Below are 19,431 nucleotides of genomic sequence, written 5' to 3'. Positions count from 1 at the left end.
GAGTCTCGGGAAGGTGCGTGTATCACGGAGCGTGCATCGACGATTGTTGCATTTTCTGGTTTTGTTTACGGAATCTTCAAGCATGGTGGGCCGGAAGTAGCCGGCTCGGAGAGCTTTGTGGGCTAGTGTTCTTGCCCCCATGTGATGTCCACGATGCCTTCGTGTATTTACGTCGGTATTAGCTCGCATCGGTGGGACCGACACACTTCAGGAGTGGCCTTGTCGCGGACCTCCTATATAACTCTCCTTCAAACACCAAGTACCTTGCGGCGATCCTCTTTATCTTTTGTGAGAGGTTGCGGTCCTCACAGTAATTCATTTGACGATTTATACCCCTTGATCGGAGTCATCCATGTCGTCTCGGTTTCCACGTTGCACACCATGCCGATGGTTTCGTCAATGCTTTTAGCGTTCTGATGTCCACCAAAGACGGTCCGGTGATATTCTTTATGGTTGAACCGCCACTTTGAGAGAGCGTCGGCCGGTTGTTCTCGGACACAGGGATGTGTCGCATTTTGAATGACTTCAATTTTGAGGTCTCGGCTTTTACCTTTTCCAGGTATCTTACCATCCCATCGTCCCGAGCTTCGTACTCTCCTTCGTATTGGTTAGTCACCAAGAGAGAGTCATTTTCAAAATGATGTGTTATGCCCCGGCGGCTCTGGCTAACTCAACTCCGGTTATCACCGCCTCATATTCGGATTCGTTGTTTGAGGTCGAGAAGGTAAACTTCAAAGCGTACTCGAATTCGTCCCGTTTGGGGTGATGATAAGGATGCTGGCTCCCGAGCCGTTCGTTGTGGAGGATCCATCGGTATATACCTCCCACATGCCGGACACGATTCTTCCCGATACGTGCATTCGGCCAAGAAGTCCGCCGCCTTTGCCCCTTTATCGAAGGCCTCGGTTTGTATTGAATGCCGAAGCGGATAGCTCTCTCGCCCATTTGATAAGTCTGCACTTTGTTGTTCGAATTTTTCCAATGCTTTTTCCAACTACGGTGGTTAAGACCGTCATGGGATGTGCGTCAAAGTAGGGTTTCAACTTCCTTGCGGCAACAACCACGGCAAAGGCCTTTTTCAATCGGCGGGTAGTTTCTCTCGGCGACAACAGTGTATGGTGACAAAGTAGATTGGTCTTCTTTGCTTGTTTTCTTCTCGACGATTACGGCCTTGACCGACCGTGGCCGAGGTTCTTGCTAGATATAGATATAGTGTTTCCCCCGTCGTCGGTGCCGGACGGGTCGGGAGAGTTTGCGAGATGGGCCTTGATTGTTTGAAAGCCGTGTGCTCTGTTCCTCCCCGGCCAGAAGTCCTTATTCCCCTTTAGCACTTTGAAGAATGGGGTGCTCTTGTCGGCTGACCGAGAGATAAATCGGGCAAGGGCCGCCATCCTCCCGGTCGATATCATGACCTCCTTGCGATTCCTCGGCTCCGGCAGGTCTAGAATTGCTCGCACTTTCTCTGGATTGGCATCAATTCCCCCGGCGCCGACAAGCACGCCGAGGAATTTGCCGCCCGGTTCACCGAAGTTGCACTTTGTAGGGTTAAGCTTCATCTTGTATTTCCTTAGTGAACAAAATGTCTCGTGTAAATCGGCTAGGTGCTCGCCGTCGGACTTGCTCTTGACAATAGCATCGTCGACGTAAGCCTCAATGTTTCGCCCTTTTTGATTTTGGAACACTTTGTCCACCAGTCTTGTGTAAGTCGCGCCGGCGTTTTTCAAACCAAACGGCATCATCTTGTACATGTAGGTGCCGTGTATGGTGATGAATGCGCATTTAGGCATGTCTTCCTCTGCCATAAATACCGATGGTATCCTGAAAAGGCGTCGAGCGAGCTCGGCATTGTGTAGCCTGCCGTTGCGTCTATTAAGCTATCTATCCGAGGCAAGGGGTAGCAATCTTTCGGGCATGCTTTATTAAGTTGCGTAAAATCAACACACATCCTCCACCCCCCCGATGACTTTTTAACCATTACAACATTAGCTAGCCATTCGGGGTATGTACAAGGGATGATAAAGCCTGCATCTAACAACTTATCGACCTCGGCCTTGATGGCATCTTCCTTCTCGACCGAGGAGTTTCTCACCTCGCTTCACGGGCGAGCGCTGGGAGTACGTTCACTTGTGGACGATGACCTCCCGACTTACACTGGCATCTCGGCGGCCGAGTATGCAAAGACATCTTTGTTCCTTCTCGGCAGGTCTAGGAGATCGGCCCGAATTTTGTTCCAGGCCGACACCGAAGCGATTCTGGTGCGTCCGGATCAATCTCTATCTGCTCGGTCTCAGCCCCTTCGACCATGGCGACGTGGTTGGTGCTCATCGGTTCGTCCTCCTGTCTTAAGGATGGGTTCTTCCCTTTTTCCTCTTTCTTTGCCACTTTGAAGGATTGCATGTTGCATCCTCTGGCCGATATTTGGACGTTGACCACCTCGTCTTTTTCGTTCTTTGAGACGAGTTTATGAACCTCTCCGCGGTCCGAGACATACATCAGTGTCAGGGCCCGGATGGACATTACAAAGCGATCGACCTCACTCAGGGTGACACGACCGATGAGAACGTTGTATGCGGATGAGCCGTCGATGATCACGAACTCGGACATCACATTCTTGGCCGCGTCGGACCGGCCGAACATCACCGGTAACTTGATAGACCCCGGGGGACCAAGCCTGCCCCGGAGAAGAAGTCGTCTGAATGGGTTGGTGCATGGGCTAAGGTCCGCAATTTTCGGCCGAGCCCCGAAAGCACTCCCGAACATGATGTTCGTGTAAGCACCCGTGTCAATCAGGCATCTCATGACTAGGTGGTTAGCTATGTCTAAGTGGACTACGAGTGGGTCGCTATGTGGGGCGATGACTCCTTCGTAGTCCTTCTTCCCAATAGTTATGTTCGGGATGTTGGAAGCGCGGGCGTAGTGGGCACGAAGTTGACGGCCCGATATAGTCTGTTCGTTCAGTGCCTTTTGTGCCCGTGAGCGGATCCGCCGTTCTCGTTTCCCCCGATGACAACGTGAATTGTCCCTATCCGTTGAAAGACGGACTTTTATCCGAGCCGCCGGTGTTAGTCTTTTGGCCTCCGGAATATACTTGCCGAGGCTCCCTTTTCGGATCGGCTCTTCAATGGCATTCTTCAAATGCCGGCGATCGTTGGTTAAGTGACCGGTGTGGCCGTGGTACTCACGATGCACGGGCTCGTGTCACCGTCCCCCTAGGTTTGGGGGCCTTTCCCACTTCTCGCCCCTCGTTTACGCTCGGGAGAAGACCTCGGCGGCCGATACGACCGGGGGTGTGATCCTTGAATTTCTTATGGTAGTACGGACTGAACTCCCCGTCCGGCGGGTTACGCTTCTGGCGGGCTGTCGGTCCGCGACCTATTATTGTCACGGCGCATTTCATCCGGCTTGTCCTCCCGGTGGCTCTTTCTTTCGAGTGCCGGCCTCGCCGTGGCCTATCCATATTTTGTGATAGTCTTCGACCTTAATGGCACAGTCGGCCAATTTCTGGCGGACTCAAGGCTCGGGCCACCACACTTGATGAGCTCGTTTTCAAGTCCCCTCCGGGAGGCCTTTCATCGGTCGAAGGCCGCTAGTTCGGCTTGTTCAGCTCCCTTATCTGCTGAACCACGGCATCGAACCTCTTCACATAGCTTCGAAGTGACTCGCCTCCCTCCTGCCTGATGGTCAGGAGGTCCGATGTCTCAACGGCTCTCCTTTTATTGGTAGAGTACTGGGCCAAAAACGCGTCTCTTAGGTCGGAATAGGAGTATACCGACCCATCGGGTAGCCCCTTGTACCAGCTTTGCGCCATTCCAACCAAGGTCGTTGGGAAAACTCGGCACCAGACCTCGTCAGGTTGCTCCCATACCGACATGTGAGACTCGAAAGCCTCGGCGTGATCGGTTGGGTCGCCCTCTCCTTTGTATGATATAGGCGGTAGCTTTAGCTTTGGCGGCACCTGGGTCTCTAGGACGTAGGCACTGAGGGGCTGTCTGACCACGTGTCTAATGACACGCGGCGATCGGCTCCTCGCATCCCTAGTCCGGCCCCTCTCCCTGTGGCGGGAAGGGCTTCTTCTCCGACTCTGGTGAGTCGGACTCCTTCTCCGACTCTGGTGAGTCGGACTCCTTCTTCGACTCGGTGAGTCGGACTCCTTCTTCGACTCGGTGAGTCGGACTCCTTCTTCGACTCGGTGAGTCGGACTCCTTCTTCGACTCTGGTGAGTCGGACTCCCTTCGCTCGTCTGGGGTATGCCTCGTGGGCGTCGCGGCGACATCGTCCTTCCGCGAGTGCGGGAAGGGCTTAGTTCTACCACTGACACTCTGGGCTCCCCCGGCGTCTTGGTACGCTCAGCCTCTCTCAGTGCTTCGTTCAGGTTTCTCGGAGTCACCTTTTGGGCCCTAGCTTCCTGGACGGGTCCCGCCGCTCTTGCCGGTGTGACAGTGCGAGCCGGCGCGCTGACAATCAGGTCCAGGAGCTGCTTCAGCTTTGCTGCATCAACCACGCGCCCCATGATGGTGACCTGGTCGGCAGGCAGCGGCGGATCTGGCATTATTGGCATCCCGATCTCCGGTTGAATTATCCGGCTGGTGGAGGGCTGCACAACTCCAGAATTGTGGATGGTATCATCTGGGTGGAGGGGCTCTTCGGTTACGAACACCTCTTGTTCTTTTGACATCTTCTCAGCTTTTTAGGTGGGTTTTTTTTTTGTGTTTGGGAATGACTAGCTTCTAGTATCTGCTCCCCACAGACGGCGCCAATTGTTCCGGGTATTAATTCCGAAGTAGGTTTGTTTACCACGCTAGCTTTGTCGAATAATGCCTCTTCTAGCCTTGACTGCTCTCCTCGGCCTCTCCTGCAACAATGGGCAAACTGAGGGCTTGGCTTTGTGCCAAGCGTACTCACTCCGACGCTCAAGTCAGTGAACTTATTGTGATTAAGTAGTATGTAGCTTGATGACGTGTATTGTAGAGAGATGAGAGAGATAATACCAATTTAAGGGGTTCTTAGGTTAGATTCTGGATCGCTTCCTCAATGAGGATTGAGGAGTATTTATAGACTTTCACCTTTTGTCACGTAGTGGCCAAGTGGGCCAAGTGGCGTAGCAGGTGGAAAGACTGATCTACCCTCGGCCGAGGGACCCATGACAGGCCGGCGAGCCTGGTTGACTCCATGCCGAGGGTTCTTGGATATGAGTACGCGGGTATGGGCCCCGGCTGGTAGGTTGCCATGCCGATACCCAGGCTGGCAGGCCGAAAGGATGCATCGGCTGGGATGTCTAAGTCATTGAATTGCCGTGGATATCTTTGACCTCGTTCAATATGTTGACTTGGTCAGCGGGTGCAGAATATGCCCCATCAATTATAAATGAGACAACTATTTTCCTATTGGTTATGTTTTTTTGTGGGTCCATTTAAGCAAGTAGCTTTATGGAGCTACTAGCTCAATTTTTTTGAGCAAAGCTAATCTATTTGGACCACTCCAATGGTTGAGCTACTAGCTTGCAATTTTAAAAAATTGCAAGCTAGTCCTTTTTCTCAACCATTGGAGATGCTCATAACATACCAAATGGCAAATGACAATGTTTAATTTGTCATGTTATCCCCCTTACACTAAAAGAATAAGAAATCTCCAAATTTTTCTGTCTAAATGAATTTGGCTAGAATTGGGCTATCTTTATAATTTATATCATATATGTAACTGGGCTTTTATTATAACATATCTGTAATTGGATTTTCATTATATTATATCTACAACTGGAGTATACTAAACTTTCCCTTTTCTACCGATCAATACAAAACATTAATAATAATAAATTTTACAATTAAATATCAAATTGAATTAAATATTAGGTTTTATAATTATTACTTCGTAAATTTCTTTAATATTCCTATCTAAAAAAACGCGCATTCGTACGGGATCTATACTAGTTATCTATGGAGCCAAGTTGACAAGTACATACAAGTTCAATGCCCATGTCACATTGCCACGCTCAGAGTTTGCGAGAACAAGCCAAAAGCATAAAAAGGGCACAAAATTTCATTGAAGATGGCACGTATCTGTCACTTTGGAGTGACGGATACCATTTTCTTTCACAAATGACCCAAATAGAGGAGAGAGGGAAGCACATGGGGGTGCCCCCACCTTGTTCCCCCTATCCATTTTATGAGTGACATTACCCGTCACTTACTCCGACCCATCTTCAGCAAGACTAACTAAAAAAAGGGTTCGAACCTTCAACGATACATTTGCACACAACATTTCTTGATGTCAATTGCAAATTGAAAAGAATTTAAATAAAACTTGATGGGGAAGTTTTATCCACAGTAAACATATCTAAAATATATATATGAGTATTTTATATATAAAAAGACGATTTTATATTCTCGTTAATCTTATACTTATAAATAATTAATCTTATACTCTTATAAATAATAATACGGAGTAATTACTAAAACTAATATTTGAAGTGGGGGTTACTTACATGCATCATGCGCACCAATCCCATATTCAAGCTCCGTTTGGTAAGACATTTCAGGTATATTTGGTCAAAGTAGCTTATTTGACCAAAATTTCATGTACCTTGTTTTCTTTGTAAGCGTTTGACAAGTAGCTTATTTAACCAAATAAGCTACCTGAAATGAAATGCTACCTAGAGTAGCATTTGAGATTTCAGGTACCTGATTTGGTTTGATTTTCCGTTTTTACTCTTTAAATCTATACTATTAAATAATTATCATATCCTTTTACATCATTTCATCATAATCAATTACCTTTTCAGTTAATTTGCCAAATATTTTCTTATATAATCAGTTACCTTATCAGTTACCTTTTCAGGTTTTAGTTAGCTTTTCAGTTTTCAGCTACCTTTTCAGGTTTCAGCTACATTTTCAGTTAGTTTTACCAAACAGAGTCTTAGGCTATGTTTGGCAACACTTTAGATAGCTTATTTGACCAAAATTTCAGCTACCTGATTTTTTCGCAAGTGTTTGGTAAGTAGCTTATTTGACCAAATAAGCTACCTGAAATAAAATGCTACCTCGGGTAGCATTTGAGAAATCAGGTACCTGAAATGAGTTATCTTCCAATTTTTACCCTTTTTATCTATAATATTTAATAATTATCATATCCTTTTACATTATTTTACAAAATCAGCTACCTTTTCAGGTAGTTTGCCAAAACACATTTTTATATAATCAGTTACCTTATCAGGTCCTAATTTTCAGCTATCTTATCAGTTACCTTTTCAGGTTTCAGTTACATTTTCAGTTTTGAGCTACATTTTCAGGCTACCTTTTCAATTAGTTTTACCAAACATAGCCTTACTAAATGAATAGGCATCCTCACAAATTTTTCTTCCAAAAAGCATATTTTTAAATAAGTAGCTAATAGCAATTACATTAACTAAGTAAGGAAGCTAATAATTATAATAATTTATTTCATTAAATTATTATCTTTTCATTAAAATTAATCTTTCTATCAAATTATATTTTTTTTACTAACTCTAATCTATAATTTTTTTATTTAAATATTAAAAAAAAGTACCAAACTATGAATTAGTAAATATTTGACTGATGTTATTATTTGAGAATAATTTGACTCATACTAGGTATAATACAAAATTATAAACCATTTTAATTACTTTCGAGGCAAAAAATTGAGAAAATTTATAAATTGAAATCATTAGCTTTGCGGTATAAAAAATATTCTTTTTCAAAAATACATTCCAGCATGCTACCATTTTTCTTAATTTTCAGTTATAACTTTTTATTTTTCGAAGCCAAATGCATTGACGAGAAAAATGAATAACTAATGAGATACCACTATTATATATGTAATTTAGTATAAATAAAAATAACATTATAAGACGTGCATGTAATGCACGAGATCTAACCTAGTAGATCTTATAAATGTTTAATATCATCATCTCATTTTCAATGAGTGAGGCAAACAATTTCACATTTTAGAAGAATTGAAACTAATTTAAGATTTTGATTTAATGATTTATTACATGTCCATCAAACAAATGAAGCGGCACTTTAATTACATTACAATTACAATACCTCCGTCTTAACCACTAAATTAAGACGTCTTCAATTAAATCTAATGAAATATTTTGAATCTCGTCATCCGAGTGTAATTAGGCATGGACAAAATAATGAATTGACCATGGAATAATGACCCAAAATATGATGCAAAAGGTACTCCATAAAATCAGATTGCTTAATGATCAACTATTACGTTATTATGCATATGACACTAAGCAATGTGAACATTGTGATAGCGACGCCAATCATCTTAACCATTCTCTACGACAAGCATTACTACACCAAGTCATGCCTGGTGTATTGCTTAAGCCATGTATACAGGAGCGGTCGAGCCTAAGCGACGTACATTGTAAATTATGTGTTATATTCGGGTTATTATAAGTTTAAGGGTTTGTTTAGATGCGAAGAAGGATGAAAATGGAGCGGAAGTAAAGTTAATCAATCTTTCATACAGTTGGACGGATCTTAATTATCATGTAAGATAGAATCGTAACAAATTATTTTCGGTTACTCCTAAATCTTTCTATCTCCATTTTACTAATAAAAAAAAGTAGGTATCATGGTTTATAGATGATAAATTATTAGTTCAAGCCCGCAAGGGTGGAGTCTATTGGTTAAAACTTGGGTGAAATTCTCAGGAGATCCATGTTCAAACCTCCCCGAGAGCAAAATCTTGTGGAGCATTCTTGGCCTGAGTCACGTACACTCGATGATTTACCCAGTGCGCACCGAAGGTAGCGGACGTGTACGGTAAGAATGGCCATGGATTTGTAAATTTATAAAATCAAATTTGTAAATTTTAAAATCCTAATGACCCAGTTCATATCCGGTCTACACACGAACAGAGTATCCGAATTGCTCTGACTCCGTCTGTGATTCAACCTGACGCTTGTTACCTTGTATTGACCATCAAACTAAAGTAACTCGATAATAACACATCTAAAAATGAGCTAAAACCTAACCCAGTTGCACGCAAATCCGTGTGACTCAAAACCAATTTAGCCCGCCCCACACCCAACTCCATTAGCCCTTTTTGCCAGATCTATATGACAAAAGAGCTCCGCGAGCGCTTAATCACGTTTAACTAATTTATTTATTCATCAAATTCTTCACTATGATCAATTTCCCAATAACATCCTTCCAGTCCTTCCACAAGCCTCCAATTCCACGACCACAATTCTTCGATGAACATATTAAACATTCCAAAAAAAAATTCAAAATTAACCCAAATTCCAAAATAAAAAACCCCAAAAATTCAAGATTAACCCACCTCTTTGATTCCATCAACTTTCATAATACACCTCTTCACCCTCTTAAAAGCCCTCTTCCTGCATTAAAATTTTAAAATAACGGCGTCTTTTCCCTCATTCTATTCCAATCAACAATAAAATGCCTCCTAATTTCCGATAATTCAAGCACAATTTAATGGATACAACCAAGGAAGTCCTGCTCCCCTATAAAGGGTATCCAGAATTAGGCTTTGCCGTCTCCGACGGCGAACTGGGACCCACCTCCGCCGCCCCTGCCGCTGCGTTCGGCTGTTTTCGTCCGTTTTGCAGCGGCGGAGATAAACCCGGGTTGAGAAGGCGGATTTGTGATGGGTTTTATGATTGGTGTAATGGGTGGAAGGAGTTTTTTAGGAAATTGTATGAGATAGGGAGATCAGACCCAAGGAAAGTCATATTTTCAGTGAAATTAGGGTTTTGTTTGGGTTTGGTTTCGTTGCTTATTTTTCTTAAGAAGCCTTTTGAAGATATTAATAAGTACTCTGTTTGGGCTATTATTACCGTTGTCAATGTTTTCGAATATAGCGTTGGTATATCCCTCTTTCTCTTACTCTTTTCGTCAATCATTTGTTTACCTTTTATATTTCCTCTACGGAGGAAATATTTGTTTTATATTTTGGCGGTTTTTGGGGCTAGTTATTTATGTATGAGATGACTAATATAACAGGAAATGGAACTGTATGTATATAGCTGTCATTTGATTTTTTGTGCTTCGGTTGATTGTCATTTTTGTTTGTGATCGTTGCATGAATTCAACCAAGTCATTAATCTATTACAAAATGACTATTACGGAGTATAAGTTACAACAGAAATAAAATGGTTATATGTATACTACGGTCTCATGTAAGTTTTTGTGTTTGGCTAACTGTGATCATTGTTTTGTTGTCTGGACTCTGGAGTTTTAAAGTATCCAATGCTTGTTTATTTCATTTATGTACTCCCTCCGTTCCGGTCATTTGTTGTCCTTTGGTTTTGGCACAAAGACCAAGGAAAGGAGAAAGGGGCCAATTACTAAATGACATGTGGAATAAATTGAATGTGAATGATCAAATTACTCATCAAATTCATTCTTAAAATAGAAAGGACAACAAATGACTGAGACACCCAAAAATGGAAAAGGACAACAAATGACCGGGACAGAGGGAGTATAACGTATAATGATTTGCTTTTTTTGTTATTTGTAATGGAGTTACAAAGCTTGTATGGTTGTATGGTTTCAAACGAGTTTTGAGTTTTTGACCATAGTTGTGGCCTATGGTTACCAAACCATTCCTTTAGCGAAAGCATCTGCTTGTTCGAGTTTGTAGTGGGGCCAAAGCTCATTGTATTCAAGCTCTTTTATTGATTACTAAAACTATGGTTCTGTCTGATGGTTGGTTTTGATTTTAAAATGGAGCTGTATATGAAAAATTATTCATTACTGAAGAGAGGTGGAGGTTATACAGTTCAAGACTTTGTGCTAAGGGTGCAAGTCCTTTAAATTGTTTTTACAATAATTTATGTGCTTGTGAGTTGTGACTTGTGAGTTAAGTAATGCAATGACTGCCGATGTCTTTATGGGAAATTTATAATTGCTCATTGTATGTAACCGAGTACGTGCAATGCCAAAAAAAAAAAAAAAAAACCTTCTTTTGTTCAGTTGCTGGCATGTGCTCCATATCTCATATTCTCATGTGTATGACCTGCAACTGTTCTATTTTGTTTAAAGGAGCTATTTTTGTCGAGTTTTTACTCACGCAGAGGTTCCTAGTAAATACATTGTCTAGTGTTCTTCTGTATTGGTGTTCATGGGTTATTAAGTGTTGAGAGTTAAACCTGGCACATGAGGATGTGTTTCGAAAGAATTCACTAGTTGAAAAAGAAAGAAAATGATGCTGATTGGCATTGGTTTTATCAAAATAGTGAGGTACTTGGTGCCTTTGTTTTAATGAATTTGTGAGCTATTGATTGACATTGTTTAAACCTTCATGAAAATTTGTCTCATTTACTTTTATTGTTCATATATAAAGTTGTCGCGGGAATATTTATTGGATTTTGCGCTGGTTATGGATTGTGTCTTGTGTTTGACTCTTTAATTGTTCTTGCTTCATAGGAGCTTCCCTAAGTAAAGGCTACAACCGAGCTTTGGGAACACTCTTTGCTGGAGGGTTGGCTTTCGGAATTGCTGAATTATCAGTTCAGGCTAAAGAATTCCAGGGAGTTTTTATTGTTTGTAGTCTTTTCATCGCGGGTGAGCATTGCTGTTCTATTAAGTATTCTTTCTTTTTTTTTTTTTTTTGAAAACTGTACTATAAGTATTCTTATGATTATAAATTGGAGACAATTTTTGGATTGTTTGCCTGATATACTCCTTTTCGTTCAATTTCTGGCTTTTTAGTTATTCATTTATCAATTTATTTAAGTATTTGCGTTTCTCATGTGTTGATGACTTGATGTTCAGGGACATGTGCAACTTATATCAGATTCTACCCAAATTTCAAACCGTATGAATATGGCTTCCGGGTATTCTTATTGACAATGTGTCTAGTCATGGTGACCGGAAGCAAAACATCCAACTTCTTCCGGACAGCATTTTTCCGATTGTTGCTTATTGCAATTGGAGGTGTCGTTGCTTCGATTGTAAACGTTTGCATTCTTCCAATCTGGGCTGGTGAGGATCTTCACAAGTTGGTCGTAAAAAACTTTGAGGGAGTTGCTACTTCATTGGAAGGTAGAGCTCACGTTCACTGTGTTTCTTCTTCTATCCATTTTTCTTGTTTATCTGTTGTGGAAATAAAAGTCTTATTCCGTCTGTAGGCTGTGTTAATGGGTACTTGCAGTGTGTGGCATATGAAAAAATTCCTTCAAAAATTCTTACATACCAAGCTTATGATGATCCTACATATGGCGGCTATAGAGCAGCTCTCCAATCCACTAGTCAAGAGGAATCTCTGGTAATTCATTTAGAAAAATTCTAAGGTACACGCGGTGTATCATGTCATGGTACATCCTAACAAAAAAAAAGAATTGTTATTATAGGGGTATAATTTCCTAAAGCTAGGGAAATAGATTTTAAGGAAATAAAAAAAAATACTATGTTATTGGGTAAGTGTACGATGATATGGTACACTGGATGTACTTAATAGTTCTTCATTTTTCTATTGTACAAGTTTATTTATCATGTTTTCTTCTTGATCCTGATGTTCCTTGCTATTTTATTAAATTGGAAATATTTTTGTGTTTAGTTGGATTTTGCTAGATGGGAGCCGCCTCATGGTCGTTATCGATCATTCAAGTACCCTTGGGAATACTATGTTAAAGTCAGCGGGGCACTGAGGCATTGCGCTTTTATGGTCATGGCTATGCATGGATGTATGCTTTCAGAAATACAGGTAACTATTGTTTGCCGATTTTCTTGTGTTCTTGTTCTGCTAAACTAGCCATTGTTGTTTTTGAAACCTGTTCCCGTCCCTCTTAAGCATTAGTTGCATCTTACGGAGTTACAACTTCTATGTAGCGTATGCTTCTAGAAAGGCTATTCCAGTAGCATTCAGTCGGGTGGGAACTTAAATGACATGACTTTGTTTCTGCTATGGAAGTTGCACAGTGACCAAAAAGCTAAACTGAAAACAGCTAACTGCCAGTGTAATTATACAGAGTACAAGTATCTGTAAAATTATATAAAATCATCAAATGATGTATACATTTACCAAAATTTCAATTCTCAAAATATGATCACTAATGGATCTGATTTTATAGCAACATTACGCCAGTCCCTCAAGGTCGGGTTAAGGGGAGATCAATTTTAAGAAGCCTTACACCGTTACCCCTATGTTAGCTGTTTTTACATGATCAATAATGATTAGGGTAATGGGTTATTTTATTGTGTCGAGAATTGCATCGTTTGGCATCTTATCCATAATATATGAAGCTCAGCTAGTTTAATAGCCCATTTTACAATTATGCATAGTGGTTGCTCGCGCACCAAACCTAGTTAATTCATATGACAATGGAGGGTTATTCTCTTAATTCCGATTTTGCTAAGCAATTGCAAGGTCTTGTTTCTGCTAAATAAGCTGCAAAGTAATTAGAACCAAGTTATCCTAAATTAAACTAAAACAAAAGTTAACGACCTACACCAATGAATTTCAAGAATTACAGTGCCATATGCTCTCCATGATGTACTTGATATGGAAAACCAAACTTGGTTCTCCATAGTGCAGTGTACTTTGTTAACATTAAAGTGAAATCATACCGTTTTCTTTTCTTGTGTGTTGGTGTTCCAGTGCTGCTAGTTATCAGATCAATATAGAATTCTGATGATCGTTTTTAGTTTTACACTCGCAGCTGTTTACTTAATTTTAAACTGTTCCCGCTTAATGTAACTGTGAAGAAAGTCGTGTGTCTGTTAACATGTATTGGTGGGATATGGGGTTACCCTAGTTTTGGTCTCACTTCCCACTTCTTTCTTGAAGAGAGAAGTTATTTTACGGAAGAATTAACTGGGAAAGAAATTATTCTGCGCTTGGAGTGATGTTTTTGAGTTGCCTCTTTTCATTATTGAGTAAACAATTAGTCTTCTGAGTGACAGTTTTTTATTATTATTATTATTACTAGTATAGCAACCCGTACTACAGCACGGTAATTTTATAAGGGTTAATTCTAGAGATTTAGTGTATTAACATTATTTTAATAAATTGAATATGAATTTAATTTAATGTAAATGTACTTTTATATATAAAACGTAACCATAAGAAATATTCCATATATGGGGGCATAGTGATTGACGGCAATATTATTATTTGTAATTGTGTAGAATATTATAGTAGAAATATTCCATATATGAGTTGACTAAAATATTTTGAATACAATATATTAGAAGGGAATATTCTAGAAGGGAATATTATAGAAGGGAATATTCCGTATGGGGGAAAGATGATCGGGAAATTTGAGCGGGAATAACAAAGATGTGTTAATTCTTTTAGTCTATAGGGGATTATGTGGGACCTATTAATTTAACGAAAATCCATAAGCAAATAACGATAAAGCCAATGAAACTAAAATGATGAAAATAACTACCCCATAATGGGATGAGCCATCTCATATAAGAACTTGTGCATAACAAATTTTCTCTAGTATCGGCTGAGTCACACTGATAATGTATTCAGGCACCAGCAGAGAAAAGATACATTTTTGCGAATGAACTTCGGAGAGTTGGTACAGCCGGAGCTAAATTGCTGCGTGAGATTGGGAGCAAAGTTGAGAAAATGGAGAAACTTGGCCCTGAAGATATACTTGAAGAAGTTCATCTTGCTGCCGAGGAGCTGCAAATCAAGATAGATCAAAAGTCGTATCTTTTGGTCAGGTTTGAAAGTTGGGAAGAAGGAAAACGGCCTAAAGAATTCGAAGATCCTGAACATGTTGCTAAAATGAAGGATTGTGGGGGCAGCCAGCTAGTGATAGACTCTCTCAGCGAAACCATAGTAAGTGTCGACCCTCATATGCAATCAACCAATAATTTCAACTCAAGGCCGGGTTCTATGATAATGGGTCATGACCCATTATTATATTCAAGGCCGACTTCCATGTTATTTGACTCAAGGCTGGGTTCTATGACAATGGGTGGTGGCCCATCTATGCAAGGATTGTTTTCCACTGACAGCATGGCGAGTAAGAACCATTGGCCTTCCCGTATTTCTATATTACCCGACATGAGGATAAATGAAAAGGAAGCTCAAACATACGAGAGTGCAAGTTCCTTGTCATTAGCCACTTTTTCGTCCCTTTTGGTAGAGTTTGTTGCACGGCTCGGAAACTTGGTTGATGCCTTTGAGGAGCTTAGCGAGAATGCAAACTTCAAGAAACCTAACGTAAGCTACTAGTTGCTAATAGATATTGGATTTTGTCAGGAACCCGAACCCAACTCTCAACTTGAACTTTAACTTTCTAATGGGTCTTCGGGTGTTTTCTTTTGTCGGAACCCGAACCCCGTGTTGAATTAGATTTTCTGAAGACGGGTTTTAAGTGTGCAGCTAAATAAGTAAGTGGAAACTGGGAAGCCTGCATTCTCAAGTAGTACAAGGTGTTATTGCAGTGTAAGCAGTATGCCACTCTCTTAAAGCGCTCTTTAGAGGCAGCTTGTCCGTTTATGATTTATTCTTTAATTGATTTATTGCAGAACATGGAAGTCATGAAAAATAGCATGTACAGTATATTATTGCTAATTACTCCATCGTACATAAGTTACCGATGTAATTTTCGTGCTGAGACAAGTATTATATGTGAATATGTGTGACGAAGTAGCTGTTTTGAAGTTTATGTAACAAAAAAGAGGATTGACTAGGCAGATTGCAAAGTTCATATAACCTTGTCCGTTTTAGAAGATGAAATAAGTAGGGAGTACCCTTTTTTGGATTTTTTTTTTTTTTGCTTTTTTGTATTTTATAAGTCTGTTTTTATTTTTTGGTATCAAACGAGCCACAAGGGCATTATATGAGTGTTATTTTTTCACATACGGAAAGTAGCAATTGACCTCCATAACTTTGTCTAATCGTGAGATTAAGCCCCTCAAGTTTCAAATGGAGTAATTAAGCCCCATTAGTTTGACAAAAAGTGTAATTAAGCCCCATTAGTTTGATAAAAGGTGTAATCCAACCCCTTATCCAAAATATCATGAGAAATTGAATATCTCATACTACAAAACAAATACTTAACCTAAAATAAAATAAAAATTTTGGGAAATATATATATACATTTTTTTAATTTAAGATTGATAGTTTCGAAAAAAAATTAATAAATAATGTAAAAATATATATTTGAAACTAATTCACAACATATAATTTTTTTATAAAAAAAACTAATATTTAAAAAATGTCTTTCTTTTGTAAATAATGAGTTTTTCTTCTAAATTTTTTAGCAATTCTCAAAAATTGTAAAAAAAAAAATAGGAATAATTAAATTTGCCAAAACTCGAAAACCCTTATAATAAACTTTATTTCGACTACAAAAGTGTTTCTTTTTTGGTTTAACTATTTTGGAAAAAAAAAATAACGATCTTTCTATGAAAAATATATATTAAAAAAAAAGCTGACGGTATAAAACATAAATAACATGCAAAATATATATATAGGATTTTTTTCAAAGGTTTTAGAATTTTCATTTTATTTTCTAAACTTTTAGCATTTTCTCCAAGATATGATTTTTTTTCTAAATAATATTATAATTCTGTTATTTGTATTATTTTCTGTAATTTGATTATGTACTAGGCTAAATATTTGTATTTGTGGTATGAGATATCAATTTCTCATGAGATTTAGAGTAGGGGGTTGATTTCACTTTGTATATAAGTTAAGGGGCCTAATCACTCCAATTAAAACTTGAGGGGCTTAATCTCACGATTAGGCAAAGTTATGGGGGTCATTTACTACTTTCGCGGATTTTACTCTTTCACATACATTTTCATAAAGTTTCCATACTATACCCTTTACTAAATCTAAACAAATTAGTCTCCTTCAAAAAAATCTAAACAAATTGAAACTAAATTGCTCTACAAACTTAATCATGGATTACAATTCTTCAATTCTCACAATCAGTGAAGTAATTATTTTGTGTAGCAATTAAAAAAAATTGTTTATTAATTATTTTGAATCATAATTAGGGTTTATCTTCAAGTTTTTCAATTAGGTTACAAGAGGAAGGCATGGTGATTTGGTTGTTGGACGGTGGTGGTCGGAGTGGGGAGGCTATGATGGTCGGCCCAGGGAGGGGGAGTGCGGGGGAGGGATCGATTGTAGGGGGACGTCGACGCCGAGAGTCGGCCGGTGGTCGGGTGGTGGTGGCCTTGTGTGGAGAAGGGGCGTTGCGGCAGAAAACCGAGGGGAGGGCACGAGGGATGGGGAGTGCGGGGCAGAGGGAAGGTGGTCGAGGTCGGCCGGCAGACGTAACGTCTGCCGAAGTGAGGGTTGCCAGCGATTGGACTGATTAGAGTGGTGAAGGGAGATTAGGGGAGGAACAGGAAATTGGGTAAGGGATGAAAAAATGACAAGGATAATATTGTAAATAACGTATGTGAAAGAGTAAATTCCGTATGTGAAAAAGCAATACCGTATAATATATGGGGGCGGGGGATTTGAACTTGGAATCTAATGTCCACTACCTCCATATTAGTCACTAAGCTAAGACATCTTCGGTATATGTGATATCAAAGGGTTATTGATTGTTGATTTTTATTAGGCAAGCGTTTGATATGTTATGATGTGCTGCAATTGCGTTGTATATGGGTCATCCTCAACAACTCCACAAGTATTAGATTAGTTTAATGAATGAAATCACAGTAAGGTGTTCGTTATACTTTTCTGAAGAAAATTATACCCCCACTATAAAGGCAGTTGCCTTTGGGATACAATACTGCTTTGTAAGACTTTAAAATGATTTTTCATATTGATGGAAATTGACGTAGGAGCAGTCTTTATATAATGGAATAAAGGGAACCTTAAATGGGATGAAGAAGAACCAATTGAACAAACACAACCCTTAATCTCTTTGGTGCCAAAGTGGATATAAACTATTTTTCCATTAGGTTGTTTTTCTATTAATCATCTCTTATAGTATCATGCATACTTTCACTAAGCAAATAAGGAAAATTTTTTGACAAAGTTTTAGGTATTCGGATATTGAACCAAAATTATAGTGCAGAACAAAGACAAACTACACACGATACTAAAATGTACTTTAAGGCTCTTAAAAGAGTCAACACTTATATGGCCATACATTTTTCCATATTCATATACACTTACATCATCGACACCCATTATTTCCTTGGTGATGAAGTGTAACACCCCTTCTTACCCGGCCGAGGTAATTGGGAGATGTTACCTTCTCGGTTTCCCGAGGCGGTGAATCGGAGATACAATAAAGAAACATTTATTATAAATGACAAGTTTAGTGATTACAAACCATTAACTAATGAATAAAATACAACTCATGGCTACTATACTCATCTAACTAGCTACACTCGTCTCGTAACTCATCATGCTCGTCCCGTCTCCCGCGTACTATCCAAACAATATGTACCTAACCTGCTCCCCATATGACCAAAGGATATCATATGGATCAACACATGCCACCCCAAAAGAGACAGGTGACAATTACACAAAAACACCAATGTCACTTTCAATAAGCAAATAAAGTGCGACACGACTCAAGTGTGTGAATATGCAACATAACTACTAATGTGAATGAGACGCTATCAAACAACTACCACACCGGTACCAGGACACGCCCAGACGTACCCACAACCACCACGGTACCGGGACACGCCCAGACATACCAACAACCACAAACAGGTACCGGGACACGCCCAGACGTACCGGGTCCGAAAGCCAACCGGATCCCCTGCCAGACGTCGTGTCTCAACCACACGAGTCCCTCCGTAACTCAAGCCATTAATTTGAACATCCCTCTTGGAGTAGGAAGCTCCAAGAGGCGACTTAAGCGTAAGATGGTCTCCCAACCGTCTTACGTTTCCAAAACAACAACAACAACAACAACCAATATCAACAAATCCCTCAATATATATGATAACAACCAATACATGAACCACACTCAACATATCATAATCATCCTCTTAATGATGTTATTACCACTAAACATGTTATAATGCAAATGCCCTAATTATGTAAGACTAACTACAACATCAACATAAACAACATCACATTATTGAAACCGAGTAGGATTAACCTACTTTTTTGCAATCTCCTCAAGCTACTCGAACCCGGACCGAAACCGTCTCAAGGAACCGTCTCATCCTATACAAATCACATAATTACTATCACAATACATCCTATACTAATATACACGACAAAGCCCCTTATTATTACCCCTTAATTACCCCTATTACACATACTAATTGCTAATTAATTACCCATAATGAATTCCCACAAAAGTTAGAGTTTAAAAGACTAGAAAAGGGTAGATCTTTACTTACTAGGTGAAGGAGATGAAGAGGAAGGTGGTAAATCTTCTAATTCAAGCCTAAATTCCAAGTAAAAGGTGTTTGTGAGGGTTTAGAGAGAAGAGAAAGAGTTTGAAGAGATAAGGAGGAAGGTGGAAATGATTTTAGG

The 19,431-nt window shown here is 39.9% G+C and overlaps 1 protein-coding gene across 1 annotated transcript; it reads left to right on the top strand.

Annotated features, from left to right (window-relative positions):
- The first annotated feature begins 9,107 nt into the window (after positions 1 to 9,107).
- LOC141623493 (aluminum-activated malate transporter 4-like) lies at positions 9,108 to 15,656 on the top strand. Its single transcript, XM_074439595.1, has 6 exons — positions 9,108 to 9,861; positions 11,424 to 11,561; positions 11,772 to 12,041; positions 12,128 to 12,264; positions 12,556 to 12,702; positions 14,479 to 15,656. The coding sequence occupies exons 1-6, from the start codon at positions 9,471 to 9,473 to the stop codon at positions 15,190 to 15,192; spliced, it is 1,797 nt and encodes a 598-aa protein (XP_074295696.1). The 5' UTR covers positions 9,108 to 9,470; the 3' UTR covers positions 15,193 to 15,656.
- The last annotated feature ends 3,775 nt before the right edge of the window (positions 15,657 to 19,431 follow it).

The sequence above is a fragment of the Silene latifolia genome, chromosome X (genome assembly GCF_048544455.1).
Source record: "Silene latifolia isolate original U9 population chromosome X, ASM4854445v1, whole genome shotgun sequence".
NCBI lineage: Eukaryota > Viridiplantae > Streptophyta > Magnoliopsida > Caryophyllales > Caryophyllaceae > Silene > Silene latifolia.
This window is presented reverse-complemented; position numbering and strand designations above follow the sequence as displayed.